We start from the raw sequence: 26898 nt of genomic DNA on the forward strand, positions 1-26898 counted from the left end.
GCCAGAGCGTTATCCTCAACGGTTGGTATGGAGAAAGACCAGCGGCGCGAGTAAAGAAAAAGCGGAATCGTCTCCGGGGAGTGCCACAGGGCTAAGACAGAGGGGTGGTTGTGACTCGAAGAGCTGATGGTGACGTAGCGTCAAGGCGAGGCGAGCGGGGAATGCGAGAGCAGTTGGTAAAAAGTGACAAGTCGGCTACTGCATGTATGATTGTCGAGTGTGACCGTCTCAAATGCTGTGTTCGCGTCAGCCCGTTGACAGCTTCGGGTGGGACAGTCGGAGCCAAAAAGTCACAGTCTCGGACAACTAGTCCAGTGTCGATGATGGGGCTGGCATCAGCGAGTCCGCGCCTCGGTTGGGTGCTGCACATTTCCGCCCCGCGGGCGGCCCCGTGCCGGATGCTGATCAATTCTCCCCCCCTCCGACTGTGAGTTACGCATTCAAGGACTCGAGCAAATGGCTAAAAGGTATGTAATCATCATTTCATTGGATTCTATCAATCATTGGTCATGCTTTTGATTCCCCCCCTCTAACCATGGGTATACATCTACAGGTTGGCAAGAGGGTCGTAGCCCTCCGGCTCAGACTTGTCGGGGAACCTAAGGTTGACCCCAAAGGCGGGATAAATGAATCTGGTGATGCCCTTGACCTTGTGGATTTTCTCCAGAGCTTCCAGATCCTCCGAGCTGAGCTTGACGATGTTCTTGTTCTCATCTATCCGGGAGGGGTTGACCGACTTAGCGAGAACGGAGCTGCCACGCGCAACTGGAAAAAAATCCGTCAGTTTACTCTGAACTCATTGGTGGAAAAAGCAGTCCCGCCTCGGAATCAAACTCACCGTGGTAGCTCAGCAGAATGTTGCCAGGACCGACATTGTACTTCTTGGCAAGCTCTTGGACACCTTCCTCCTTGAACATGGGGCTGCCAGTGCTGCCGAAGGGGCTGTAGGCAGTAATGTGGATGCCCTTGGACTTGCAGAAATCAACGATCTCCTGCTGCGGCAGATACGGGTGGTTCTCGATCTGGTTGGCAGCGGGGGTGATCTTAGCCTCCTTGAGGAGAGCCTCAAGGAAGGGAACGGAGAAGTTCGCAACGCCAATGGCCTTGGCCTTCCCCTTCGCTGGCAGCTCCTCGAGCTGCTTCCAGGTCTGAATGAACGACCACGACTTGTCCAAATCACGGGAGCCATCGGGAAGTTTGGGAATGGTGGGGTGGTTGCCTACGCCACTCGTCAGTTTGAGAATTGCTTGGAAAGCTTGTTGCGCTGCATACCCTTGGGGTTCATAGGCACTGGCCAGTCTGTGGTTCGTTCAATTAGCCTCGGTCTTCACAGGTAAGAAGTAGTGGGCGGGCAGGAGGAGACACCGCCGTCGGCTACAGGGCTGAGGAATACTCACGCATCAGGTACAGGTCGACGTAGTCCAGACCCAGGCGCCTCAAACTCTCATCGAGGTTCTCCTCAACGCGCGAGTGGAAGGTGCACCACAGCTTGGTGGTGACGAAGACATCCTCGCGCTTCACAATGCCGGCGTCAAAGGCCTCCTTGAAGGCCTCGCCGACCTCACCCTCATTGCCGTACATGTAGGCGCAGTCAATGTGACGGTAGCCCGACTTCAGGGCGTGAAATACGGCAGCCTTGACCTGGCCAGGCTCGGACTGCCAGGTGCCTAGGCCAAGGGCGGGGATGGTGGCGCCGGTGTTGAGGGGGAGAGGAATGCTCATGGTGGGCTTGGGATCGAGGATGCTGGAGGGAGTAGACTTGAGGATGAAGTTGCAGAGAGAAGGGTTCATGGCAGAAACGATGGCGTGCGCGCTGTTTTTACTGCTCAGGGCGCGAAGTCAACAGCTGTCGCGCCGCCCACCCCACCCCACCTCCCCGCGCAAGCCAATGCAGTCAAACGCCGATGACGCCACAGCCCTGGTCCCCCGGCGTCGGCCATCGGTGTTTTCGTCGGCGAGGGCCCGGCACGTGCGCACGTCCGGGGATCAAGTAGCCGCAACGGCAGCAGCGCGGGGAGGCTTTACCTAGGGCAAAGTGCCGTTGTGGGAGAGGAAGAGGTCAGTTCCGGCGCGGCTAGCCCGAAGCTTTTGGCAGCGCATGCGGCCTGCCGCTGAGGCTCGCGCCCAGTAGTCGTTCTCGACTGCACTGAGCCAGACGCCGTTGCCGGCTATGAGGCGTGCGTGCGTGCGGACACAGGCAGGCCGAAGCGGCTTCCTTCTCTTGACGCTCGCAGTCTCTCGAGGCCTTCCTCACGTGGGTGGCGATGGGTAATCGAGGCCTTCCAGAAGGCTGTTGTGCCAAGCACGATCTCCGGGGCAGGTGTGTCCAGTTTCTCCGCGCTAGCGAAAAGTGGTTTCCGAAGCGCTCCTTCCCCGCTGACATCAACAGCTTGCCTTTTTCAGCCTGTGTAACCTGATGCTCAGGCCTGCCGGGGCAAACCTGCCTTCGCGGCTCCCGGGGCGGAGCTGCAGACCGCCATCGCTGGGGGGAGGGCGAGATGAGCCTACCACAGCGCGAGCGTTTCTCCTGCCGTCAGATTGTGGGGAGTGCAGTTCTGCGGAGAGGGCTGCTGGGAACTAAGTTTCCAGCATGCCTCTCGTCATGGATTCCGGGGACGCCCTGGCCCAGGCCCTCCGCGCTTTGCCATTGCCTGTTCTGTGTGTCTGAGCAAAGTACCTTGGTGTAGTTTGATATTTAACCACACCACGTCCGCACGGCTCCATCCCTCTGCCATCATCCACCAAGTCCTCTCCTCACTACCTTTCCAGCCAGTCTCCTCTTTACTTTGCAATTCCCAGAGATACCCACTGCTCTTGCAGCACGCACTACCTTCACCATGGCCCCCATCGCTCTCGAGAACAACGCCACTGCGCCCGTCCCCACCAAGGACTCGATCAACAAGGCGCGTGATGGCCAGGCTCTTGAGGAGCTCTCCGACGATATCGATGCCGTCAACGTCCTCCGCGACACCATGAAGAAGGAGGGCTACACCGACGAGGAGGCCGACATCTACTCCAAGTCCAAGTTCGATGCCGAGAAGGACAAGACCAAGTTCCGCCAGTATGAGGAGGCTTGCGACCGCGTCAAGAACTTCTACCGCGAGCAGCACGAGAAGCAGACCGTTGCCTACAACATCAAGGCCCGTAACGACTTCCGCTCCAAGACCCGCGCTGAGATGACTGTCTGGGAGGCCATCGAGAAGCTCAACACCCTCATCGACGAGTCTGACCCCGACACTTCGCTCTCCCAGATTGAGCACCTTCTTCAGACTGCTGAGGCTATCCGCCGCGACGGCAAGCCTCGCTGGATGCAGCTTGTTGGTCTGATTCACGACCTTGGCAAGCTTCTCTTCTTCTTCGACGCCCGGGGCCAGTGGGATGTTGTCGGTGACACTTTCCCTGTTGGCTGCGATTTTGACAAGCGCATCATCTACCCCGATACCTTCAAGGGCAACCCCGACTATGGCCACGAGATCTACGGTGATGAGTACGGCATCTACACTCCTGGCTGCGGTCTTGACAACGTCATGCTTTCCTGGGGCCACGACGAGTACCTCTACCACATTGCCAAGGAGCAGTCCACCATTCCCGATGAGGGTCTCGCCATGATCCGCTACCACTCCTTCTACCCCTGGCACAACAGGGGTGCGTACCAGTGGATGATGAACGAGAAGGACAAGAAGATGCTTGAGGCTGTCAAGGCTTTCAACCCTTACGACCTCTACTCCAAGAGCGACGACATGCCCAAGGCCGAGGAGCTCAAGGTATGTTCCATCACTTCTTGGAATTTTCTGTGGCAGACACTAACGGACATTCACAGGACTACTACCAGGAGCTCATCGATGAGTACTTCCCCAACAAGGTCGTCAAGTGGTAGATGCGATGCATTAGGAATCCTGAGATACGACCATGACGGCACTTGAGCGAATTATTTTTACTGTTTTCTGGCGTTTTGGAACAAATCAATAGTCATACCACCCGCTGCGAGGAAAAAAATCAGCAGCTAATTGTGATAGAGAAACAATTAACAAATAGGCGCCACAGTGCGCCTATTCCCTTCGAGTCTTTGGTAGTTTTGGCTGTGCATGTTTATGATGAATGCCTTGATTGTTCCAAATCCCCACTGCGACAACCTCAAATCCTGAGCGAAACACTGCAAGCCATTGGCGTTTGCACTCATGGTGCTTTTCAGGCATTACTCCACAGCGTCAACTTGGCGCTCATAAGCTCCCATACATAGCTCCTGTCAACGCCACCCGTAGGTTCTTTCCCTTCCCATTGCGTATTAGGCACCTGAGCCCGCCTTCTTGTTAAAGACGTATCCTACGCCCGCTTGTGTGTCTAGACACATGCAACCGCTTTGTAATTTTCAATACGCAATGTGCCTCAAAGCTCCCGGAATCCGCACGCCACACCGCACTTGACTGCAGCAGTAAGCGCAGCTGCGCAACACTGATTGTCAGCGAGCAAAAACAGGCATAACGCAGAAATTCCTGTTGTGCTACGCAAAGCTTCGCGCCTTCACATGTAGGGTGGGTGACATGTGCGGCCTACGCGTGTATGATCAAATATATCGCAAACCATCATCCGCAAAGCCGTGGGCGAGCAGTGGTCGTCGTTCCCCTTTCCCCAGTTTCCCCACCGCAACAAGCAGCCGCAGCCCCACCTCACATGCCAATCTCTGAACAGGGAAAAAAAGGCCCACCTTAGATTACGCAGGCAGTGTCTCTGCCTCTGCACAGTTACGTCAGTAAGCATTGGTTCTCCAAGCCTTGATGCAAAAATTCAGCCATCCTCTTCGACCCTTTGCCACCACCACCATCACCAAGGTTCGCCACCAAGGCTCAGAAAACGTGCATCGTGGATACTTCGGATGCTCCGAAGATCCGCCTGTTCTCCACAGCATCTACGTAAGAGCCCGTCTCAACTCTTGGGGGCCTGATTCGGACACACGAAAGTGTACAGTGGCTAAGCGGAATCTAGATCCCGATGGTGAAAGATGGCGCTTGCACAAGCGAAGACCGACGTTGTGGACTGTCGTCCAATCAATCTTCTTCACTTTTGAAATGCCGGTCTCGCAGGGCCCATGTGCCGAAAGAACTTTGCGACCAGTTAGTGTGAACTGTGTATGGGTTTGGAGAGTTAACGCAAGACATCGTCGGGTTGATGGTTGGCGGACGGGTGTAAGTGGAGTGGGCGAAGACTGCCATTTCTGAGGTCTGAATTGGCCGAAAGTCAGGGCGCCTTCTCTGCATTCGAGAAGAGCAGTCAGGACGGGAACGAGACGAAAGCGGGAAAAACGATCGAACGGCAGATTTAGCGCCTTGAGGGCTGCCGTGCCCTCTCGGAAAAGATTGCTTGATGAGGAAGCGGAGACGGTCACCCCACGAGATCTGTCTTCCTACTTCCTAACAAGACTTACCCCAGATTTCGGGGATATGGGAGAAGACAGAAGCGAGAGGAGTGGCTTCGTTGCCGACACGTGATAGCGCGCTTGCCTTGAGACACGTCCGATGCAGGACATCAAGGTAGGAGGAATGAAAACGCAACCTGTAATGTCCGGTCGGTGATTGGCTGAAGACATGAGATGACGAAAATTAAGATGAGAATTATTTATCCAGATTCGAAAGCAGTTCAAACTCTTAATGCTGGTCGATTCCTTCGCGTTATGCTCTCTTTCTATTAGAAATCTTTTTGTACTCTGCTTTTACCTACCCATCCAGCCGCCATCCACGGTCAACACCTCGCCGCCCACGTATCCTGCCGCCCTTGAGGCCAGGAACACTACGGCACCTTTGAAATCCTCAGGGCTTCCCCATCGGCCCGCCGGAATGCGTGCCAAAATGCTATCGGCTCGGTTCTTGTCGTTGATCAGCGCCGTGTTCATCTCGGTCGCAATGTATCCCGGAGCAATGGCGTTGACCGCAATGCCCTTGCTCGACCACTCGTTGCTCAGCGCCTTGGTCAGCTGCGCCACGCCTCCTTTGCTGGCCGCGTAGGCCGGCACGGTGATGCCGCCCTGGAAGGAAAGAAGCGAAGCAACATTGATGACGGCGCCGCGGCGGCCTGTCGAGTCGGGGTCGCGGGCGAGCATGTGGGCGCCAACGTCACGGCAGAGGGTGAAGACGGTGCGGAGGTTTACTTGCAGCACCGCGTCCCAGTCCTCGTCCGGGAACTGGTGCGCCGGGTGCCGCTTCTGGATGCCGGCGCAGTTGAGCAGAATGTCGATCTTATGGCCGTCGCCGGTGACCTTGGGAACTACTTCTGAGACGGAGTTCGGATCGCTCAGGTCCGCGGTATAGATGGTGGCTTTCCGGCCCAAGGACTCGATCTGGGACTTGGTTGCGGTGTTGGAGGTGTCGCGCTGGAACATGTCAGTCGCTAAGCTCCAGCTTGAGGCCAACCCAGGTCTCAGCTAGCTATCGCACGCTCAACATACCTGGACTAGGATGAGGTCGGCGCCAGCTTCAGCCAATGCTACGGCCATCGCCTGGCCAATGCCCCGGGTGCCGCCCGTGACGAGCGCCGTCTGGCCCTCGAGGGAAAAGAGCTTCTGGACGGAAGTCATGGTGGAAGATGGAGAAGAGGAGGATGTTAGGGGGAGAGCTGCGGAGGAAAGTTGGGGGGAAAGTTGCTGGTGAAGCTTGCCTAGGCGTTGCTGGGCCATGCGGACAATATGAAGAATTCGGGCAAGCTCAGATGAAAAGGCCCGGACATCGGAGAAGGGTTGCCATGGCTATGTGCTGCAAGGAAGCTTGCTGGCTTGCTCCAGAGCGTGGCATGACGCGCGGGGCAGTCGAAGCCCGCGCGGGGCAGGCAGCGCGGGGCCCTCGGCCTTTGAGTCAGTAGCCGACGCGCTTGCTCTGCCGTTATTGGCGCGCCACCCCTGTCAGCCCGGGAGAGCTCGCTGGGTCCAATGGGTATAGCTTTCCGTTCGCCGCAACTTCCCCGCGGCTCGAGGCCGCAATTGCTCTGAGATATATCCTGCGCTCGTCCGACACCTCCAAGCTCCACATTTCCCTTCCTCTACACAGTTGCCTTCCACCCAGCTTCTCCAGCTTCAATTGCGCTCTCTGCTCCCCAAAAAGATAGCTGTACACATCGCCCACAATGTGCGGTTCCATTCGCGCCTCCGTGCTTCACGGTGCCAAAGACCTCAAAATTGTGAGCTCATGCAACAGTCTTGCTCCCGGCATGGTGCTGACTAGCTACAGGAAAACCGCGAGCTCACTGCGCCGGCGGCGGATGAGCTCCAAGTCGCGGTGAGGGCTACAGGCCTCTGCGGCTCCGACCTGCACTACTACAACCACTACCGCAATGGCGACATTCTTGTGCAGGAGCCTCTATCGCTAGGTCACGAGTCTGCCGGTGTCGTCGTGGCAGTGGGCTCCGACGCAGCAGCCAACTTCAAGGTCGGTGACAAGGTTGCTCTCGAAGTTGGTCAACCCTGCGGCGAGTGTGAGAGGTGCAAGGAGGGCAGGTACAATATCTGCAAAGGCATGAGGTTCCGGAGCTCTGCAAAGTCTTTCCCCCATGCCCAGGGCACTCTCCAGGATAGAATCAATCACCCGTCCAAGTGGTGCCACAAGTGAGTCACGATCGGGCGTCGTGGGCTAGGAGATGAGACTTATGCGGACTTACAGGCTGCCCGAAACCCTCTCTCTTGACCTGGGGGCGCTTCTCGAACCGCTCGGTGTCGCTATTCACGCTACCCGCCGTGCGCAGCTTCCTCCGCTTAGCTCCGTCCTTGTCTTCGGTGCAGGTGCTGTCGGTCTGTTGGTTGCTGGTATGGTGAAGATCTCCGGCGCTAGCAACGTCGTGATTGCGGATATCGACGAGGGCCGCGTCAACTTTGCTGTCAACAACGGCTTCGCGCATGCTGGATTCACTGTTCCGATGAAGCGCGGCCAGACGATTGAAGAAAACCTGGACATTGCACGTGAAACTGCTGCTGCTATCGGCAAGGTGAAGAAGACAACTGGAGAGGAATTTGGCGAGGTCGATGCTGTCTTCGAGTGCACTGGTGTGCCGTCCTGCTTGCAGGCCGGTATCTACGTACGTCAAATCTAGTCAACGGCGCCGTGAACAAGACGACTGACATAGAGCAGGCATCCCGGCCCGGTGGCCGAGTCCTTCTCATAGGAATGGGCCATCCCATTCAGACTCTTCCCATATCCGCTGCGGCACTGCGCGAGGTGGACATTGTGGGTGTCTTCCGCTACGCCAATACCTACCCCACCGGTATCGAAGTTGTGTCGAAGCAGCCCGGTCCGGACTACCCTGACTTTTCTAAACTGGTCACGCACCGTTACAAGGGCCTGGACTCTCTTCCGGAGGCGTTCCAAATGGCAGCAAAGACCAAGGATGATCAGGGCAAGCTGGTGCTGAAGGTCGTGGTTGAGACCAGTGATGAGCCACGGTAAGGCTACCAAGCTGTAGCTACCCTTCCAGCTAAGGGCTAACGGGAAGTCGAGCCCCAGGCTATGAGATGGGAGTTCAAGAATAATGTACAGTGCATGTCTGGAGTTGGTGGATATTTAGTGTCGATTACCCTGCATAATGTGGTGTGGTGTGGAGTGAAGCATTTCTTACCATTGAGTAGCCCGGGGGTTGGAAAATAGTATTTTGAATACAATATTTGCAACACGGTCATTATGGTCCATCCTCCCGCGCCCAGCACGGTAACCGGCAGGCAATGGAGCGGGCGGGCAATTAATTCGGAACATCGGCATCATAACTTGAGCGGATGCTAAGCAATTGAGTACGTCGCATTTGCCGACGCGCGTGTTAAGGCACAGAGCTGTGCCATGCAGAGATCCTGGAATGAATCACAATGGATAGGCGACCTGGCAAGTAGGCAATTGAAAGATTTGACTTGAATCATGTGGACCGAGGGACTCAATAAGCAGCCTTGAAGGGGCAGTCCACGATAGCCATTTGAGGCGTGAGACGTGTCCAAATGCGGAGGGGCGACGCGGGCTTCGGAGGGGCAACACCCGCTTTTTTGCACCCCATGGAGAAAGTCGGGTGCGGCTGCAGGCAAGTCCGGGGTTAGCGGCAATCGCACCGTGGATAAGCGTTCAGGCGCACAGGAGGGGTTCTGCGATCTGGAGATAGCGGGGTGGTGGAGGGGCGTGGCTTGCGTCACGAGCTGCGGCGACAGCCTGGAGTGGTGGCAGGAGGCAGGCGTTTCCGGAAGAGCCAGCCGAAATCGAGCGTAGTGGGAAACGAGTTCCCGGAGGACGATCGAAGAGAGCGTTCCGAAGAGCGTAAACCTTCTGCGGAGAGCGAGCGAGGGAAGGAAATTCCGAAGACATGGCCCGGTGGGACCCTTTGCGCGGCGCTCAAGCACGGCCGCCAATAGCGAGCAGGGGTCGGTGGGTATCCCGCCGGGCGGTGAGGCCGCAATGCCTGCCAAAAAGTGTGGAGAGGCGGCAGAATGCGCGGTGCTAGCAGGTTTGCCAATCCACAACCCCAGCTCCCCTGCCCGAGCTACCACGACCAGACTCCAGAGACTGCAATATAAGCTGCCTGCCCTCGCTGTCCTCCCGCCACTCTTCTCTGCACGCCTTTCCCTCAACACTCCGCTACCTACCCGCTGTCCGACGAGCTCCGTTCTCGGCCCCAAATAGCTCCCCTCGTACGTCTCCATCTCCTTTGTCTCCCAATGGCCTTGCCTGAACTCTTCATCTGACCTGCCATGCTCGGTCGCCTACAGTCTCTATTCCAGTCCTGGATAGCTCCTCCCCAACCGGAACCTCGCTCTCCATCCGCACTTGAAAGCCTCGGCCTGTCCCCATCCACCTCCTTTCGCTCCGCCGGACATTCGTACCTCCTCACTACACCACACGACGACACAATGGCCCCCAGGAAGCTCAACATTGCCATCTCCGGCCTCGGCCGCATGGGCGCTCGCCACGCCACCAACTTCTTTACCCGCACTCCCCGTGCCAACGTCGTGGCAGCCTTCACTCCCGAGCCCAAGGAGGCCGAGTGGGCGGCGAAGAACCTGCCCGAGGTCAAGGTCTACGACAACTATGAGGAGATGCTGAAGCACCCCGGCCTTGAGGCTGTTGTCGTCGCCACCGTCACCACTGCTCACGCCGAGCAGGCCATCAAGGCCATTGAGGCTAACAAGCACGTGCTATGCGAGAAGCCGCTCTCCACAAGCATCGAAGTGGTGAGTGCAAAACACCGACCGGTGCTCTAATAGATAACTAATAGCTTCCTACCAGTCTCAATCCGTTGTTGATGCCGCCGCCAAGAAGCCGCACCTGAAGGTTCTATGCGGTTTCTCCCGCCGCTTCGACGCTAGCTACCGTGACGCCTTCCAACGCATGCAAACTGGAAGCATTGGCAAGCCTTCCGTTTTCCGCAGCCAGACCTGCGACAAGCTCGACCCGTCCGGCTTCTTCGTTGAGTACGCCCGCTTTTCTGGTGGCATCTTCGTCGACTGCAACATCCACGACATTGACCTTGCGCTGTGGTACTTCGGCCAAGATTCCAAGGTCAAGTCCGTCGTTGCCTTGGGTATCACCGCTGTGTCTCCTGAATTGGCGAAATACGGTGATGTCGACAACGGTGTCGGTGTTGTTGAGTTCTACAACGGCAAACTCGCCACTTTCTACTCCTCGCGCATCATGGCAGCCGGCCAGCACGACATGTCCGAGATCATCGGCACTGAGGGCAAGCTCGTCGTGAACGGTAACCCCCAGGGCTCGCTTGTCGAGATGCACGAGCCCAACGGTATCCGTCGCGAGATCCCCGAGCACTACTACGGCCGCTTCGAGTACGCTTTCGTCCAGGAGGCCAACGAGTTCACCGCCGCTTGCCTCGACAACACTGAGCTCCCCTTCAAGCTTGAGGGCGCCGTCCAGGCCGTCCGCATTGGCTGCGCTCTCCAGGAGAGTCTGCGCTCCGGCAAGAAGATCTTCTTCAACGAGCAGGGCAACCGCATCGAGAAGGCTTCGCTCTAAGCCATTGAACCGCTTTCCTTCCTTACAAATTTGACGGAATGTTCTTGACGTCAGACTATACAAGGTGGCATTGCATGGTGTTTCGAGTACCTCCGGGCATTTGCCCCTTCCATTTGGCAGAAAAGAGCTGTGCCATGCGTTGTTGCAGGCGTTCGGTTTGGATTATAATGTTGTTCACGACCAAAAAGGTCACATTGGGAAAGACATGGTCACGAAGCTTCCGATTCTTCTTTTCCGGTCTTCGTAGAAAGGATGGCGATATATATCTAGATTCCGGGAGAATAAGCCTGGCAGTATGTCTCTGCAATCAAAATGCACGATGTCTGTCTTCAGACAAACGCCATTAAGAAAAGTGTCTCGTTCTATCGTCTTGTAAACTTTCGGTCAGGTGAATGTAGCCGACAAAAATGCTGCGTTGATGGCGCTTAGGCACCATCATCACAATCGGTGAGAGGTGTTTTGTCCAGCGAGTTACTAAGGCACGGACGAAGCTTCGGACGACATGGCATTGCTGATATCGACCCACAAAAAGAGTAGTAATTTTCTGTACCTTTGCCGTTGACCACCCTTTCAAAATGCGGTTGCTTGTCCGCGTGGAGAACGCGTTTGTAAGCCCTTTCCGTTGCTGTGCCGCCACAGGCAAAAACAAACAGCCTCGCTCGAACTAGATCGCCCTCACGTAGCGCAACTCGCCAAAGTCCGCCACCGCACTGATCTAGCTAGACGTAAAGCATCACCTTAGTGTAGTGCTTACTAGCCTTTAAGTGGAGGATAGGAGCGGATCTAGAAGGAACACCTGGGTTGCCTGTTTCGGACTGGACCCTGATTATGCTCGCGGCTTGGTTTAGAGCTTACAAACCGGACGAATGAGGTGAATTCCGACTCCCGTGGTTCCCATGGCTCTCCAATGCACGCCCCAAACTGTGACTGCAGCAGGTCGCGTTAAGCGGCGGGGGGCATTCCGCAGGAATTGCTTTTTATACCGACGTCAAACCACTCTCCGAACCCATAAGTTCACGCAACCCACCCTTTCGTCCACCCTTTCCTCTACAAGACTTCACACAACAAACTTTTCGCTAGAAAACCTCACTCTTACACAATGGCCGCCATCTCACCCGAGAACCTCCTTCCCCGCCCGCCCTACGATCCCGAAATCTACGCCGGCCTGCCACGCTTCCCGGACACCCCGGACCTGTACCTGCCGGATGCCGTCCAGGAGCACCGCGCGGAGATTGCCGCGGCCATGGCGCCTATCAAAGAAGCCATCCTCGCCGACCCCTTCATCGTGCACACCTCGCGCACCGTCCCCGGCGGCCCGCGCGGGCCGATCGAGATATCCGTCTTCGCCCCCGCCGCGGTGGACGTCATGGCGGGCGCGGCCGGGGCGGGAGGAGCCCCGCGGCCGTGCATCGTGAACATGCACGGCGGCGGCATGACGAGCGGCGACCCCTTCCTCGGCATGGCCACCATGGTCGAGTACGTCAAGGAGTTCGGCGCCGTCGTCGTGAGCCCGGCGTACCGGCGTGCGCCGGAGCATCCACACCCCGCGCCCGTCGAGGACTGCTATGCCGTGCTGAAGTGGGTGGCGGGAGACGGCGCGCGGGAGCTGCGCGTCGATGCCAAGCGACGGCTGATAGTGGCAGGCGAGTCGGCTGGCGGGGGGCTGGCGGCGGCGGTGGCATTGATGGCGAGAGATGATGAGGAGGGACCGAAGCTGTGTGCGCAGCTGCTGGTGTGTCCCATGCTGGATGATCGGAACGATAGCGTGTCCTGCCGGCAGTATGCGCAGGGGGATATTTGGAACCGGAAGAGGAATGGCTTTGGGTGGAAGTGTCTGTTGGGCGATGAGGCGGGCGGCGAGAGAGTCAGCTGCTATGCCGCCCCGGCGAGAGCCACAGATTTGTCGGGGTTGCCGCCGACCTTCATTGACGTAGGCTCTGCGGAACCGTTCAGAGACGAGGATGTGGCTTATGCATCGAAGCTTTGGGAATGCGGTGTCGATGCTGAGCTTCACGTTTGGCCGGGCGGGACCCATGCGTTTCACGCGTTCGTCCCGTCAGCTACCATATCTATAATGGCCGATAGGACAAGGATGGAATGGGTGCGAAGAGTTCTGGAACGGGTCAATTGAAGCCCGGGCGGATGAAGCGCTGTTGGGAATGTGGGGGATTCAACTGTAATAAAGAGAACTGTTGAATGCATAATACGAATTATTAGACTTGCTTTGAAAAGAAGTTAGGGTATACGTAGCGCATCGTAGTAGTATGTTAGATGATGCAATATTCAACAGGTAGGAAAATATTTCAGTGGCCACTTCCGCCGCGTAGTGCATGTACCAACCTGTCGTATCAACATAAGCTGGCCCGGTGTAAGGGTAGATTCATCAACGCCTGCCATACAGTTCCAATGATAATCCCTCATCACCTACATCACCTACTCATACCAAGTCCTCTTTGTTGCGAGCTTGGGAAATTCCTCGATGAAAGAAAAACACCCTTGACACTTCTGATGTCGGCCTTGAAGGCCTCTATGGCATCATCCTCGCCCGATTTTCTCCAACTACTGCCATACCTGGTGCCATAGATATCGCTTCCGTAGTAGGGGCTCGAGAAAGCCATTTCGTTGAGGTAGTTCTTCAAATCCCCTAGCTGTGTCTGTACAGCTTCGTCCTGCACCGAATTGCCCCTCGTCATGTATGCGAAACCGCGCAGCTCAGCAGTCAATTTGTCCAGATGCGCGGATTGTGCCTCAACCGACGTTGCCGGAGACTTGTCCGAATCGCCTGCGGAAGATGCGACGCTCGCACGGCGTGAGTGATTGGGACTCGTCTGTGTCCCGAAGTCGCGATGATACAGCTCTGTGGGGTCTTCGTCCGAATCCACATCAGAGACTGCATCCTTGTCCTGCTCTGGAGCTAATGGTTTCCCATTGCTGCCGAGCTTGGGTACAGTGGAGACCATACCCTCCAACTTCTCATTGAACTTCTCAATGTTGGACTTCGTATTGACAGCGAACTCTGCCCGCGCTCCAACCAACTCCTCGGCCATTGGCTTGATGAGGTAGTTCGAGACGCCGTATGTCACAGCACCCAGCCCCACGGCGGCGTATATGGCATTGAGGACACGCGAGACGGTAATGAGAGGCGGGGGCGAGGTTGGCTGGGTCAGAAATTCTGGATACGTCACAATGGGTGGGATCTCCTTCAGGACAGCGCGGGCGGCGGCGGGCGGAGACGCTGAGGATTGCTGAGTCGCAGGGGACTACGATAAGGTCAGCACGCTACGTCAACTGCCCGAAAAGGCGAATGTTGAGAGGGAACTCAGAGAAACGAGATGAGGCGGAGTGCTGAGTGGCTTGTAAAAGGCGCTGTACCCACCTTTGGCGGTGTATCTTGCGTCCTCGCATCTGCGAGCAGCAGCTGGATGTCTTCCTCGGCTACGCCTTTGGAGCGCAAGAAGCTCCGCTTTCGGTCGTCGGGTGCATTCTTGATGGACGGATCTTTCAAAAACTTGAGTGCCTGCTGCAGGAGGAGAGCGGCATCCTTGGGAGGTTCGTTCGCGTCCAGGGAACTTGGCTGCGCCTCCGGCTGCGGCTCGTCGGCGTGCTCGGAGGTGGAGTCTGAGTCTGAGCTCGGAGTGGGCGGCCGCGAGTCTTCCGAGGCGGATGAAGCGGAGTCGGATGGCGTCGTTGGTGGCGCCTGGGCGCGCTGCCAGGCGGGGATGCCAGGCTTCTTGTCCGAGGGGGGTTCGCTCATGGTTGCATCACTTAGGATGCAGAGGGAGGGCGTGAGAGCGGACTTGAGCTCTGCGATGCGGCGGCCGGGACCTCGGCTTGTGACGCAGGCGATTCAGAAGTAGCTGCCGGTCGCGCAGGCGTCACGTGCAGGCCTAGGCCGCGGCCCGCTGCGCAGCTCGCCCCGTCGCGCATCCAGCGGAATGTGAGGGCAGCTTTGGAGCTCCAGAGTCCTGCGCAGCGTTTCGTATCGAACCGCCTTTTACATAGCTGCGAACCCTGCCCGATAGCGCTCGCACGAACAACATGGCGGATCGCGGCGGACGGCCAGTCAAGCGGCTGCGCACCGACGACGACGACGAGTCTGGCAGCGACGATTGGACACCTGCGGCGCAGGCAAACAAAGCCAGCAACAATAGGTATGTACCCAGCTCCTCCCTGAGTAAGCCGTGCGACACGCCCAGGCACGCAAGCCTCGGAGCAAGAGCCACCCCCAAGCCTATCAGATACACCTGCAGCCGCCTTCCCTTCTGCCCCAGCCCCAACTCACCCCAGCAAACATCCACAATGGCCACCCGCCGCCTGCGCTCGCGCGCCCAGATCAACGCTGACCAGCAAAGCAAACCCACATCCACCCGCTCGCGTCCGCGCCGCGCAGCTGCTGCCCCCACCTCCGCTACCATCGAGCGCACCTCGCCCGAGGAGACGCGCCAGTCCATCCACCTCACCGTCAAGGCCGCCCCCAGCAAGCTCCGCGAGGCCACAAGCGGCGCCAGCACCGGCCCGTCTCGCAGCAGCCGGAATGCCGGCGTGAATTCACGCGACAGCTTCGTGGGTGGCGAGATCGTCGTCGGCCAGCGCAGCTCCCGGAACAAGAAGGCCATCATCGAGGAGACGTCCGAGGATGACATGGACGAGGATGAGCTGGAGGACGATGATGTCGAGGAGGACGACGACGAGGATGAGGATATGGCCGATGACGCCGATGCCGACGCCGACGCCGATGAGGACGTAGACATGGAGGATTCGTTACCTGCTCCGCCTCCTCCAGCTGTCAAGGCGAGAGGGAAGCAGCAGCAACAGCAGAAGCCTAGCATTAAGGTCTCGCAAGCAGATCGGGAGGTTCCTAGCGTTGAAGCGAAGGAGATGGCCATGGAGGATGACCAGAGTGAGGATGAGGAGCTCTCAGAGCTAGACTCCGCAGATGAGCAAGACGACGAGGATGGCGAGGAAGACGATGCCGAGGGAGACGAGGACGATCTGGATGATGAGATAGACAGCGACGAGGAGACACCTATGTCCGGCAGTCGAGCAGGCACACCGGACCTCAGCAAGCTCACTAGGCGTCAGCGTGCGGCTTTCGAGACCTACGAAGGAGAGCTAATCTCCCTGTCAAATGGTACGTCACTACGAGATGGCTGTCTTATACCGTACTAACGCCTTGATAGAAGCACAAAAGAAGAAACATTTGACGGCCGAGGAGCATGCCATGCGGAGAGCTGAAATGGCTCGCCGCAGGAAAAATCTCAGCGAGAAACGCAACGAAGAAGAGAAGGTGAGTTCAACTTAATCCATTTAACTACCGACGGCTTCGCCCTGGGCAGAAAACTAATCATCTGTAGATGGACACGATCAATCGTCTCCTCAAAAAGCAAGCCCCGAAACGCCGTGGGAAGGCACAGATCGATGCCGACGCCGCTGGCGAAGATCAAGAGGAAGAAGAACGCGCTCCGGCTCTCTGGGTTCGCTATATCCAAACTGCCGAGAACAGCCAGATTGCGGTGCCCTATGATTGGGTTGAGTCTCCTCTCGGAGAGTTAATGACCAACTCAAAGCCTGCAACTGTGAAAACGCCTTTTGCCGGGAGAATGGTCCAGGAAGTTGCATAGCTCAGGTGTATAAAGAACCAATGATAACATTGGCGGTAAGGGTCTAGCCGCTGGAGTAGCTCTACAGGAGCTCGGGGAACACTGTCGGGGAGTTTGGTGATCAATTATTCATCCACAATGCAAACACATAATAGACTTCAAGAAACCTGGGGGAGGATCGCCATCTCTCCTCCTCATCTTCATTTGCCAGTGGCACTGAGTAAAGCCGTATCGTATTCTCTAGTACCGCTTCTTAGGAGGTCCTAAGAGTAATCCACGGCAGATTTTAAGCGTAGAGAGCCCGTAAAATTAGGGATTACTGTAGGGCCACCTATAGGCATATGCCCATTAAATATATATATAACCCGGCAAAAGGCTGTTCTAGCACCCGCTGTAGAAGTCGTTCTCATAGATTCTTATAGGCCCTAGTACTAAAAGATGAAATGACGAGGGTATTGCGTGTTCTACTACATACATAGTGTGGCTCGCAGGTCACGGCCATTCATTCTTATACATTCGCCTAAATTCGCCTCTTACATATACATGTTTCCAATGTGTTGACATCCAACACGCTTTCATATGACCAGTTCGCAGTGGCTTTTATGCTACGGCCGACCCATTCTCCAGCACTCCGCTTATAATCGGCTTCCTTGAACTCTTGTGGCGAGCCGCCGTTGGCCTTACCTGCGTTGTGGTCGTTGGCAACACGGCATAACTTATAAGCTCGGGGACGAGCTTGTGAAGAGAGGCTCCCTTTTGAGGACAGCCCGCTTGCTGCACTAGCGGAGGGAATTAGTACTCTCCAATCGCAGGCGACGCTCAGATATCTTTTTGCCTCCTAGCCAATGAGTAATGCAATTGCTCAAACAGGCGCCATTAGCCAAGGTCATACTCATGAAACTCCTCTGGCAAGTCTGTGTCAACCTTCGTTCCTAGATCGGCGTCCTCTAGGAAGGTCCTGCCGAGGATCTTCTCTGGCAAGTAGTCCTGGATGACTTTCCCATCCAGATAGTCCGGGTTGTACTTGTATTCCTTCCCATATCCAAGCTCCTTCATCAGCTTTGTGGGTGCATTACGCAAATGCACGGGCACTGGCAAACCTGCTATTCCTGGCTCCTGAAGCGAGGCTATGGCATTGTTGAGGCCGCGATATGCACGCGTCGATTTGGGCGACATGGCCAACGCAACAGTTGCGTGAGCAAGATTGATACGGCACTCGGGCATGCCAATTTTCTCGCAAGCAGCGTACGTGGCCGTAGCGAGCGAAAGCATTGTATTGTCCGCCAGGCCCACGTCCTCGGACGCCACGACGATAAGCCGTCTCGCAACATACAATGGATCTTCGCCGGATTGCAGCATTCGCGCCAAGTAATAGAGAGAAGCATTAGGGTCGGAACCACGGATTGACTTATGGAACGCAGAGATGGTATCGTAATGTTGATCGCCAGCACGATCGTAGACGAGAGTTTGTGTCAACGACTTCTTGATGGCGTCTTTTGTCATGGACGGTCGAGTCGAAAGATCCAGGGCCAGTTCGAGGAGGTTGAGCCCAGTGCGGGCGTCACCGTCGGCAAAGGCGGCGAGGTAGACTAGCATATCATCGTCAACGAGGCTGGTATCGGCATTGCCTGCTTCGCGCTCTAGTGCGCGGCGGAGGATGGTCGTGACCGTCTCCTCGGAGAGCTTGGAGAGCGTAAAGGTGCGACACCGTGACAGCAAAGCGTTCACGACCTTGAAGCTCGGATTTTCGGTTGTCGCACCAATAAGCGTGACCTGTCCCGCCTCGACAGGCCCCAGGAAAACATCCTGCTGGCTCTTGCTGAATCTGTGAATCTCGTCGCAGAATATGATCGTCTTGCGCCCGGTAAGGCCCAACTCATTACGAGCCTCGGCAAAGAGTTTCTTGCATTCGGCTACACCGGAGCTGGTACTATTGATTTCGACGAACCGACAGCCAGCAGTGTGCGCTATGAGGCGTGCTATTGTGGTCTTGCCGGTCCCCGGTCCCCCCCAGAGGATCATCGAAGGTACGCGGTCCTGCTCAATCAACCCCCGGATTACGCCGTCAGGTCCCACGAGCGCTTGCCCGCAAACATCATCGAGAGTCCTGGGCCTCATGCGCTCCGCCAGCGGGGCGACCTTTTGGAAGGCATTGGACTTATTGCGTTTTGGAGATGGCGGCGAGGACGCTGGCTCTGCGGGTTCGAAGGGTCTCTTCAAGCCACTTGCAGAGGGTTCGGATGGCACCGGAAGCTGTGTCCTGGTGGGCATGGGAGACGTCACCGGCGAGGGTTCGGCATTTTTGGCGGGCAGGCTGGAAGGGCGCTTTGCGGAGGGCGGTTGGAAGAAGCTGGCGACATTGGACTTCTGCGTTGGCGGCGGTGCATTGGTCGGGTGGATTGTATGGGCCTCGCAGCCAGAATCGATGTGCTCATTGATGTGGCGTTCTGAGACGGGCTTGGAGCAAATGGGGCAGTCGACCATGATGTGTGGGCGGGGCCCAACTGGCGGCGCTGCGAAGAGACGCGTCGTGAGCTGAGAGAGGATCTGGGGCGACGCGACGGGCCGTTAGCTTCGCGTCTTTTGCATGTCAGAGCTTCTCGTTCCCGTGCGGAGGGCCCGAAGTCGGCGTCACCGCCCGGCTAAGGCCGATCACTGGTGCGGGCAAGCACGTAATCGGGCGCGCGCACTGGTGGGTAGGTGGGATGCGAGAAAAGAGTCACCAGCAAACTAACATGAGGCTGCTGCGCTCAGGCCGTCTGTCGCTCTCTTCCTCCCTCTCCACCAAGCTTGCCCTTCCCTACTCGCGCCTGGCCTTTCCACCAATTGCCCGCCCTTCTCCGCCCTCGAGAGCCATGTCGGCGACCGCTGCGCGCCGCGATCCGTTCAAGCCCGCCGCAAGAGTGGCGGGCCAGAAGCAGGATGTGTGGTATGCATCCCTCTTCCCCCTCCTCTCTCTCCGAGTCTCCGAGCCCATGGGCAGATACTCATGCACATACAGGTCGATTGTCAACGAGGCCGCCGCTCAAACGCCCGTTACGCCTGTCGTGAACATGGGCCAGGGCTTCTTCGGCTACAACCCCCCGCAGTTCGTCCTTGATGCCGCCAAGCATGCTCTCGACCGCGTCGAGTGCAACCAGTACTCTCCTACCAAGGTACGGGTGGCAGATTATAAGAAGCGCAAGCTGTGCTGACTGTGTAAAGGGTCGCCCGAGGTTGAAGAAGGCGCTGGCGGATGCGTACTCGCCGTTCTTCGGCAAGACGCTGAACCCCGAGACTGAGATCACCATTACCACGGGCGCCAACGAGGGCATGCTCAGCGCATTCATGGCCTTCGTCGAGCCTGGTGACGAGGTCATTGTGTTCGAGCCCTTCTTCGACCAGTACATCTCCAACATCGAGATGGCTGGCGGAAAGGTCGTCTACGTGCCCATGCACCCTCCCAAGGACGGCGCCACCAAGACCACTTCGGCGGCCGAGTGGACGATTGACTTGAAGGAGTTTGAGGCTGCCATCACCTCCAAGACTCGCATGATCGTCCTGAACACGCCACACAACCCGATTGGCAAGGTCTTTTCCAAGGAGGAGCTGCAGGCCATTGGCGACATTTGCGTCAAGCACAACCTCATTGTCCTCTCCGACGAGGTCTACGACCGCCTGTTCTACGTTCCCTTCACGCGTATCGCAACCCTGTCGCCCGAGCTTGCCGAGCGCACCATAACCGTCGGATCCGGCGGCAAGAACTTCTACGCGACGGGTTGGAGAGTTGGCTGGTTGATCGGTCCTGAGCATCTGATCAAGTACGTCAGCGCTGCGCATACCCGCATCTGCTACAGCAGCGTCAGCCCGTTGCAGGAAGCCACGGCCGTCGCGTTTGAGGAGGCGGACAAGCACAACTTCTGGGACGAGTCCAAGAAGGAGATGAAGGGTAAGATGGACAGGTTCAATGCCGTCTGGGACGAGCTGGGGCTGCCGTACTCCATTCCGGAGGGTGGTTACTTTGTCCTCGTCAACATGTCCAAGGTGAAGCTTCCCGATGGCTACGATTTCCCTCCCCATGTGGCCGAGCGCCCACGCGACTTCAAGCTGTCGTGGTTCCTGATCAAGGAATTCGGCCTCGCGGCTATCCCGCCAACCGAGTTCTTCACGCCCGAAAACGCGCACATTGTCGAGGACTGGCTGCGGTTCGCCGTGTGCAAGAATGATGATGTTTTGGAGCTTGCCCAGGATAGACTGCGGGGTCTGAAGAAGTACCTCCAGTGAGAGGCGCCTAGAAATAAAGATTTCCCTGTTCTGCAGCGAGCATGCATGTGTCACGCATCGGACTCCCATCCGAGCTTGCTCCGATGTCTCAACATTACGCAACCTAGAAGAAGCAGCTGCGTGAAGCTCTGTCTTGAGCGTCCAGCGCCATTCCATGCAATTCCCCCAACCACTAACCAACCTGCATTTCCGACTGCCGCAGTTGCCGGCGAACGCGCAGCCCGCTGATGAGCTCATGATTTAAGCGCTGTCGTTTGGGTTTTGTTTCGCGGAGTAAGGTCGCTTAGGTTGCGCGATCGAGGGGGATCCACGGCGGCGGGAGCTATGATACACGACCGACGTCATATGCGGAGGAGCTCACCCAATCCATGGAGCCGTGCAGCTGCCCTGTCGAGCTGTAGAATGCGCCTAAATAACACACCCCTCTTCTCCTGTCATTCCACCTTTCCTCCTCTCCTCAACCTCGACTCGTTTCTGTCGAACTCATCCCAATGGCTGAGCAAGACCGCTACGGCTCCCACTTTGGGGCCAATCCGAACAATCCAGTCAAAGACTCCCCTTCCGTCAACCTCCACAATATCCCTGTCCCCCAGGGCTCTGGCGCAGAACAAGATCGCTACGGCGGCTGGTTTGGCGGGAAAGGCCCCTCTGCCGACCAGATCCAAGACAAGCTCCCCAAAGCTTCCGGTGCCGAGCAGGACCGCTTTGGCGGCTGGTTCGGAGGCAAAGGACCCTCTGCAAGCGACATCAAAGACAAGGTGCAAGAAGCTTTGCCACAGACCTCGGGCGCCGAACAAGACCGCTTCGGTGGGTGGTTCGGCAACAAAGCGCCCTCCGCCGGCGACATCAAGGAGAAGGCCCAAGATCTTCTGCCAAAGGGCTCAGGCGCCGAGCAAGACCGTTACGGCGGATGGTTCAGCGGTAAGGGTCCTTCGGTGGACGATGTCTCGAAGCACCTTCCACAGACTTCTGGCGCCGAGCAGGATCGCTACAGCGGCTGGTTCGGAGGCAAAGGGCCTTCTGCAAGCGACATTTCCGAGAAGCTACCCCATACTTCTGGTGCTGAACAAGATCGTTACGGTGGCTGGTTCGGTGGTAAGGGACCGTCCGCAAGCGACATCTCGGGGAAGCTGCCTCAAACCTCCGGGGCTGAGCAAGACAGTTACGGCGGATGGTTCGGAGGCAAAGGGCCTTCTGCGAGCGACATCTCGGAGAGGCTGCCCCATTCTTCTGGAGCTGAACAAGACCGCTATGAAGGATGGTTTGGCGGGAAGTCGATCCCCATAGACAAGATCAACGAGAGGCTACCTCATACGTCGGGTGCCGAGCAAGACCGCTACGCCTCCCACTTCAGCCGCCACCCGGATAACCCTGTTCAAGCCATTCCCGGCTCATCTAACTCGAGTTGGTCGACTCGCAGGAACATTGGTTCCGGTGCAGAGCAATCCCACTTCCGGGCTCGCCCCAGCGCCCCGATTAACGTTCATGCAGTCGGGCTGCTGCAGGATGCTCTACTTCCCTCTTTCGGCCTGCACGCTGGCCTCTCTGCTGTCACGTATGGCGTGGCTCGCTACACAAACCGAGTAGAACTGAAGGACTGGCTTTGGCCGTCCGGCATGGTTGCCAACGCCTGGTGGAGCGCTGTCGGCACCCGTGTGGTTGATGATGGACTCTCCCTTTCGGACACCTGGTCGTCTCTCAGTTACCCGCAGAAGATCCTGCTCACTCAAGTCTCTGCTTGGGGTATCCGCCTCTTCTACCGCATTGCCAGTCGTAGCGTGAAGCGCGGAAGGGACGATCCCCGCTATGTGACAGTGAAGGAAGAGCGCAGCTTCTGGAACAAGTCCTTCTTCACCATGTTCCTGCCGGAGGCTGCTTTCCAGACTTTGATCTCTCTGCCGTTCATACTGCCTTTCCGTGCCGGCATGTTTAGTGTCCAGTCTTCTCCTGTCACTCAGAATCCTTCCTTCTTCCATAGTCTTTCTGTTCTTCTGTTCACTACCGGATACGCGTTGGAGGTTCTTGCGGACACCCAACTCGAGTCCCACAAGCAGCGGAAGAGCGAGGGGCTCAACCGTGAGGGCGTCTGGAGCATCGTCAGACATCCCAAGTAAGTCCCCAAATGTCTACGTTACAAGCCTCATTTGTTGACTGTACCCAGCTATCTCGGCGACGCTCTCATCCACTTCTCATTCCCCGTCCTCCTTTACAGCGCCGGTCTCCTTCATCCGCTCTCCATCCTCGGACCTGTTTCCAACTACGTCTTCCTCCGCTTCATCGGCGGTGACAAGGACAACGAGGCTGATCAAGAGTCGCGGTATCCCAAAGAGAACCCGCTCAAGTACCAGCAGCTCATGGAGTACAAGCGCGAGAAGAACAGCTTCTGGCCTAGCCCTCAGGAGATCCAGAACAAGTGGACCTGGGCCGTGCTTGCTGCGGGAGCTGGTGGCGTTATCCTTGAAAGAGGCATTCGCGCGTTCCTCCACGGGTAAACACGCATCGAACGTTCTTCTCTCCGGATGGCCTACTAGGCAAAAGGATTGCATTGGAAAATCACAGAAGCTAATGATCACCGGCCCCAAGAGCGACAAAACATCACTGTACAGTAATAAAGGCTAAGCATGCCATATCATAGGCGTTCAACTATGGAATCAATTCATGAAAAATTCAACGGCTCGCGGTGACTGGGTTGGTCCTCGAAGCCGAGTGTTTCCTGTGCCTTGGCGCTGTGTGACCTTTGCACAGTACGAAGTAATCTAACCCGCTTGATGAAAGTATTGCAGTGGCTTGCTCCCAACATCTACGTTCCAGTTGCACCGCAGCGACGACAAGGTTAGTGGCAAGGCTGATGACAGAACTTGGCAGCTGAAAGAGAAGACAAGCCACCGCCAGTGAAGGATGGCATCTCGTGATGTGCCGCCACACGTAATCCCATCACCTTGTCGCAAGCCAGCGCCCGGGAACAGGAATAGAATCAGGTGTTCGTTTTCCGCCGCCCTGCAATCCTTACTTCCACGCAGGAACGTCTTACGATGCGCCCGTTTCTCTTGGGTCCATTCATTCGAGGTCGCATCCGCAATTCCCCAGATAATAGAAGGGCGAACGGTGACGTTACACGACATTGGCCACTCGGGAAATTGCACATGCGGGTTAAACAGGCCAACATTTTACGAATAGGCACTTGGATCTCTCTCCACACAGCATCACCGCGCAAGCTGCGAAGCCTCATCTTACCTCATTCCTTCTAGCAGAACAACCATGGCGCTATACGAGAATTGTCTTTCAGCAGATGTTACGATGCCATCACGGGGTTCCTCCCTCTGCGTCGGTCAGCTGTGACTGACGATGGAGCACCGCAGCCATGAGGGCTGAGCTGATCTGTGCCTATTCTCGACCGCACGAGACCGGAGCTGTTGATGATAGAGCGAAAAGATATATAACGCAGTATTCCGATACCACACAAGTTGATCTCCATCAAACAAACTCAGATCATCGTCTTCAAGCCATTCTGCCATTGCCACGCATTTTACACCACCACTTCCGCAATCTAATCACACCAAAAATGCTCTTCACCACCCTCACCACCGCCGTCCTCTCCGGCGCCGCCTTGGCTGCCACCCTGCCAAGGGCCGCCAACCCACCGACGGGCACGCTTGAGCGCCGCGGGTGCCAGACATTGTACCCGACGCACCTCTTCCAAATCATGCAGGACGAGCCGGAGCACAACACGGGGGACCACGACTACGTGTACACGGCGCAAGGCGAGCATAAGACGTCGCAGTGGGTGACGGAGCTGCAGTTCGCCAACATCCCCGCCGACGCGGCGCAGCACGGCTCCTGCAACGTCGAGTTCTTCTTCAAGGCGGGCTACCACGGCGGCGGCCCCAACAGCCCGCCCGGCGTCGAGACGACGGGGGGTACCCCCGAGAACCTGACCAGGCTGGATTTCTTCAGCGTCGATAGGGACGTCGACGTGACGAGGGATTCGTGGCTGGATCATCCCGGGAAGGTTTCGAACGTGGGCACACAGATCGTCGCGGCGAGTGCGACTCAGGACACGAGGCTGACACCTGTCACGGGCGCGTGCAAGGAGACGCTAAACTACCTGATCGAGGTGGAGGGCGACAGGGCCGGCAGTGTCGCGTGGTTCCAGAGTGACATGTATGGGCTGAGGTTGACGTACGGCTGCTGAGTGGATGGAGTGGATTGATGTGTGCGAGCAAGGGGTGGGTGGGGGGATTTTGAAGCGTTCGATGCACAGTACGGATCTTCTGCCTTTCTTTTGGGGGAGCCTTCTTATAGGTGTGCTTTGTACCTGGCTACACTGCCTGTCCTTACCATTGTTGGAGCTCCGGGTATTCTTAGTCTTACTCAAAAATCCGGAGAACTTTGCAGACCTGCTATCTCTGTTATGGTGCCGTGCATGTTTCTATGGGGGCATTCACAACATTTGACGCAACCGATGCTCAGGTCCATCCCATTATCAGTCGAGAGATGACTACTGTTGTCATAGATAGATCGATTAGTGTAATGTTACACCCAAAGCCTTGCATCATCAGCATGTTCACAAGGAGGTAAGATATGCGAATAACCATGATTTGAACTTAGTAGCTGAGGCCTCAGCGACACAGTGCATTAGAGATATAGAAAAGGTTCTAGGACTAGAAAGTCGATACAAGAATAGAATGCCATCCACCAATTTCCCCCAGCCTCGGATGTGCAGGTCCAGGTTCAAGTGGCCGGCGGAGCCACGGTTTGTTGTAGAGCATGCATCTAGCAAGCGCTGACGGAGGAGTACTTGCAGTGGGCGCTGACGCCGGAGCTGATCTCGGTGGGCTCCTTGCCGCTGTTGTTGCCCTTGAACTCGGTGCAGACCTTCTTGACGGAGGTGGCGCAGGTGCCGGTGATGGTGGCAACTGATTAAGCGTAGCGTTAGCAATGTTCACGTCGCTGAAAACCGAGGGCTCAACTTACCATCACCGTAGTTGGAGTTGATGCCGGCGAGGAGCTTGCCGTTGTAGGCCTTGACATTCTTGATGGTGACGTTACGCTGGCCCATCTTCTTGCAGTTTCCGCACGAGCGGTAGAGCTTGCCGAAGTCGGAGACGGTGAAGCCATCAATGGAGATGGAGCCAACACCGTTGTGCTGGATGACCTTGTCACTGGCACCGCGAGCACCGCCGCCAACGACCTTGCCGTTGCCGTTGCCCTTGAAGCTGAGGGCATCCTCGCAGACGGCAGTCCACCAGACGTTCTCGATGGTGCAGGAGCCCTTGCAGTGGACACCCTCGATCTGGTCGGCGCCGATGATGGCGTTCTTCAGGGTGGCGCCGTCCTCGAGGATGAAGACAGCATCGCTGTCACCGCCCTCGGCCTGGCCAGTGCAGGAGACACCACGGCCGTAGGTCTTCATGCCACCGTCGAAGGTGCCGGAGAAGGTCTTGGGCGAGCTGTACTTGACGGTGCCCTTGGAGGCGGGGATGGGGAAGCTCGAACGGCGAACGAGGTCGTAGCCGAAGGTGTCATCGGCAGGGACGGCCAGGACGCCGGTGGCGGCCAGAAGGGGGAGGACGAAGAACTTGGAGAACATTTTGTCTTTAGAGTGGAAAGGCAGAAAATACGATCGCAGATCGATGGAATGAGTGTGGAAGAAAAGAGTGAATGTGGTGAAAGACTGAAGAGAAGGACTGTGCTGCTGGTTGGAAGTGTGATGGTGCTGTCGGGCTGGCACTTTTATATCAGCATTTCACGAGACATCGCAAAGTGCAGAGCGGTGGCGTCGTGACTTGAAACTTCCAAGACATCCCAACGACAGCAGCGTGTGTTTTGCAATCTATGGCGCTTGGCAGGGCGGTGTTTTCGTAGCGTGCGGGCAGAGACGAGGAGCATGGGTGGAGGAAGCGATCAGGGCGGGACGCTGGAAATTTCCGGACTGCAGCGGTGCGAGCACACTTAGACTGCTGTCCCGCCGGCCAACCTGATCAAGTGTCCTTGGCCGCGCTTGGCAGAGTCAGAGCCGCTAAGCGGAGGGGGTGGCGCATCGGGAACGGCATAGGGAA

The 26898-nt window shown here is 57.0% G+C and overlaps 13 protein-coding genes across 13 annotated transcripts; 8 read left to right on the forward strand and 5 right to left on the reverse strand.

Annotated features, from left to right (window-relative positions):
* Positions 1 to 547: 547 nt before the first annotated feature.
* On the reverse strand, positions 548 to 1791 carry SLS55_004174 (uncharacterized protein; the record flags this gene model as incomplete). The annotated part of the gene is made up of 4 exons (XM_066775633.1): positions 548 to 765; positions 839 to 1219; positions 1273 to 1299; positions 1398 to 1791. The coding sequence occupies 4 exons, from the start codon at positions 1789 to 1791 to the stop codon at positions 548 to 550; spliced, it is 1020 nt and encodes a 339-aa protein (XP_066633514.1).
* A 1046-nt stretch (positions 1792 to 2837) lies between these two features.
* Positions 2838 to 3877, forward strand: SLS55_004175 (uncharacterized protein; the record flags this gene model as incomplete). The annotated part of the gene is made up of 2 exons (XM_066775634.1): positions 2838 to 3764; positions 3821 to 3877. The coding sequence occupies 2 exons, from the start codon at positions 2838 to 2840 to the stop codon at positions 3875 to 3877; spliced, it is 984 nt and encodes a 327-aa protein (XP_066633515.1).
* Positions 3878 to 5707: 1830 nt separating this feature from the next.
* On the reverse strand, positions 5708 to 6568 carry SLS55_004176 (uncharacterized protein; the record flags this gene model as incomplete). The annotated part of the gene is made up of 2 exons (XM_066775635.1): positions 5708 to 6364; positions 6440 to 6568. The coding sequence occupies 2 exons, from the start codon at positions 6566 to 6568 to the stop codon at positions 5708 to 5710; spliced, it is 786 nt and encodes a 261-aa protein (XP_066633516.1).
* A 542-nt stretch (positions 6569 to 7110) lies between these two features.
* SLS55_004177 (uncharacterized protein) lies at positions 7111 to 8423 on the forward strand (the record flags this gene model as incomplete). Its single annotated transcript, XM_066775636.1, has 4 exons — positions 7111 to 7164; positions 7215 to 7588; positions 7644 to 8023; positions 8071 to 8423. The coding sequence occupies 4 exons, from the start codon at positions 7111 to 7113 to the stop codon at positions 8421 to 8423; spliced, it is 1161 nt and encodes a 386-aa protein (XP_066633517.1).
* Positions 8424 to 9859: 1436 nt separating this feature from the next.
* Positions 9860 to 10976, forward strand: SLS55_004178 (uncharacterized protein; the record flags this gene model as incomplete). Its single annotated transcript, XM_066775637.1, has 2 exons — positions 9860 to 10180; positions 10236 to 10976. The coding sequence occupies 2 exons, from the start codon at positions 9860 to 9862 to the stop codon at positions 10974 to 10976; spliced, it is 1062 nt and encodes a 353-aa protein (XP_066633518.1).
* Positions 10977 to 12075: 1099 nt separating this feature from the next.
* SLS55_004179 (uncharacterized protein) lies at positions 12076 to 13107 on the forward strand (the record flags this gene model as incomplete). The annotated part of the gene is made up of 1 exon (XM_066775638.1): positions 12076 to 13107. One exon carries the CDS (start codon positions 12076 to 12078, stop codon positions 13105 to 13107), a length of 1032 nt encoding a protein of 343 aa, XP_066633519.1.
* A 298-nt stretch (positions 13108 to 13405) lies between these two features.
* Positions 13406 to 14730, reverse strand: SLS55_004180 (uncharacterized protein; the record flags this gene model as incomplete). Its single annotated transcript, XM_066775639.1, has 2 exons — positions 13406 to 14236; positions 14353 to 14730. The coding sequence occupies 2 exons, from the start codon at positions 14728 to 14730 to the stop codon at positions 13406 to 13408; spliced, it is 1209 nt and encodes a 402-aa protein (XP_066633520.1).
* A 545-nt stretch (positions 14731 to 15275) lies between these two features.
* SLS55_004181 (uncharacterized protein) lies at positions 15276 to 16597 on the forward strand (the record flags this gene model as incomplete). The annotated part of the gene is made up of 3 exons (XM_066775640.1): positions 15276 to 16107; positions 16157 to 16263; positions 16331 to 16597. The coding sequence occupies 3 exons, from the start codon at positions 15276 to 15278 to the stop codon at positions 16595 to 16597; spliced, it is 1206 nt and encodes a 401-aa protein (XP_066633521.1).
* Positions 16598 to 17452: 855 nt separating this feature from the next.
* Positions 17453 to 19060, reverse strand: MGS1 (DNA-dependent ATPase mgs1; the record flags this gene model as incomplete). The annotated part of the gene is made up of 1 exon (XM_066775641.1): positions 17453 to 19060. The coding sequence occupies one exon, from the start codon at positions 19058 to 19060 to the stop codon at positions 17453 to 17455; it is 1608 nt and encodes a 535-aa protein (XP_066633522.1).
* A 371-nt stretch (positions 19061 to 19431) lies between these two features.
* Positions 19432 to 20839, forward strand: BNA3 (arylformamidase; the record flags this gene model as incomplete). Its single annotated transcript, XM_066775642.1, has 3 exons — positions 19432 to 19505; positions 19578 to 19731; positions 19781 to 20839. 3 exons carry the CDS (start codon positions 19432 to 19434, stop codon positions 20837 to 20839), a joined length of 1287 nt encoding a protein of 428 aa, XP_066633523.1.
* A 491-nt stretch (positions 20840 to 21330) lies between these two features.
* On the forward strand, positions 21331 to 23331 carry SLS55_004184 (uncharacterized protein; the record flags this gene model as incomplete). The annotated part of the gene is made up of 2 exons (XM_066775643.1): positions 21331 to 22949; positions 23001 to 23331. The coding sequence occupies 2 exons, from the start codon at positions 21331 to 21333 to the stop codon at positions 23329 to 23331; spliced, it is 1950 nt and encodes a 649-aa protein (XP_066633524.1).
* A 1070-nt stretch (positions 23332 to 24401) lies between these two features.
* On the forward strand, positions 24402 to 25031 carry SLS55_004185 (uncharacterized protein; the record flags this gene model as incomplete). The annotated part of the gene is made up of 1 exon (XM_066775644.1): positions 24402 to 25031. The coding sequence occupies one exon, from the start codon at positions 24402 to 24404 to the stop codon at positions 25029 to 25031; it is 630 nt and encodes a 209-aa protein (XP_066633525.1).
* A 581-nt stretch (positions 25032 to 25612) lies between these two features.
* SLS55_004186 (uncharacterized protein) lies at positions 25613 to 26429 on the reverse strand (the record flags this gene model as incomplete). Its single annotated transcript, XM_066775645.1, has 2 exons — positions 25613 to 25755; positions 25814 to 26429. 2 exons carry the CDS (start codon positions 26427 to 26429, stop codon positions 25613 to 25615), a joined length of 759 nt encoding a protein of 252 aa, XP_066633526.1.
* Between the last annotated feature and the right edge of the window lie 469 nt (positions 26430 to 26898).

This window comes from Diplodia seriata, assembly GCF_021436955.1.
Source record: "Diplodia seriata strain FDS-637 chromosome Unknown scaffold_4, whole genome shotgun sequence".
In the NCBI taxonomy this organism is placed as follows: domain Eukaryota; kingdom Fungi; phylum Ascomycota; class Dothideomycetes; order Botryosphaeriales; family Botryosphaeriaceae; genus Diplodia; species Diplodia seriata.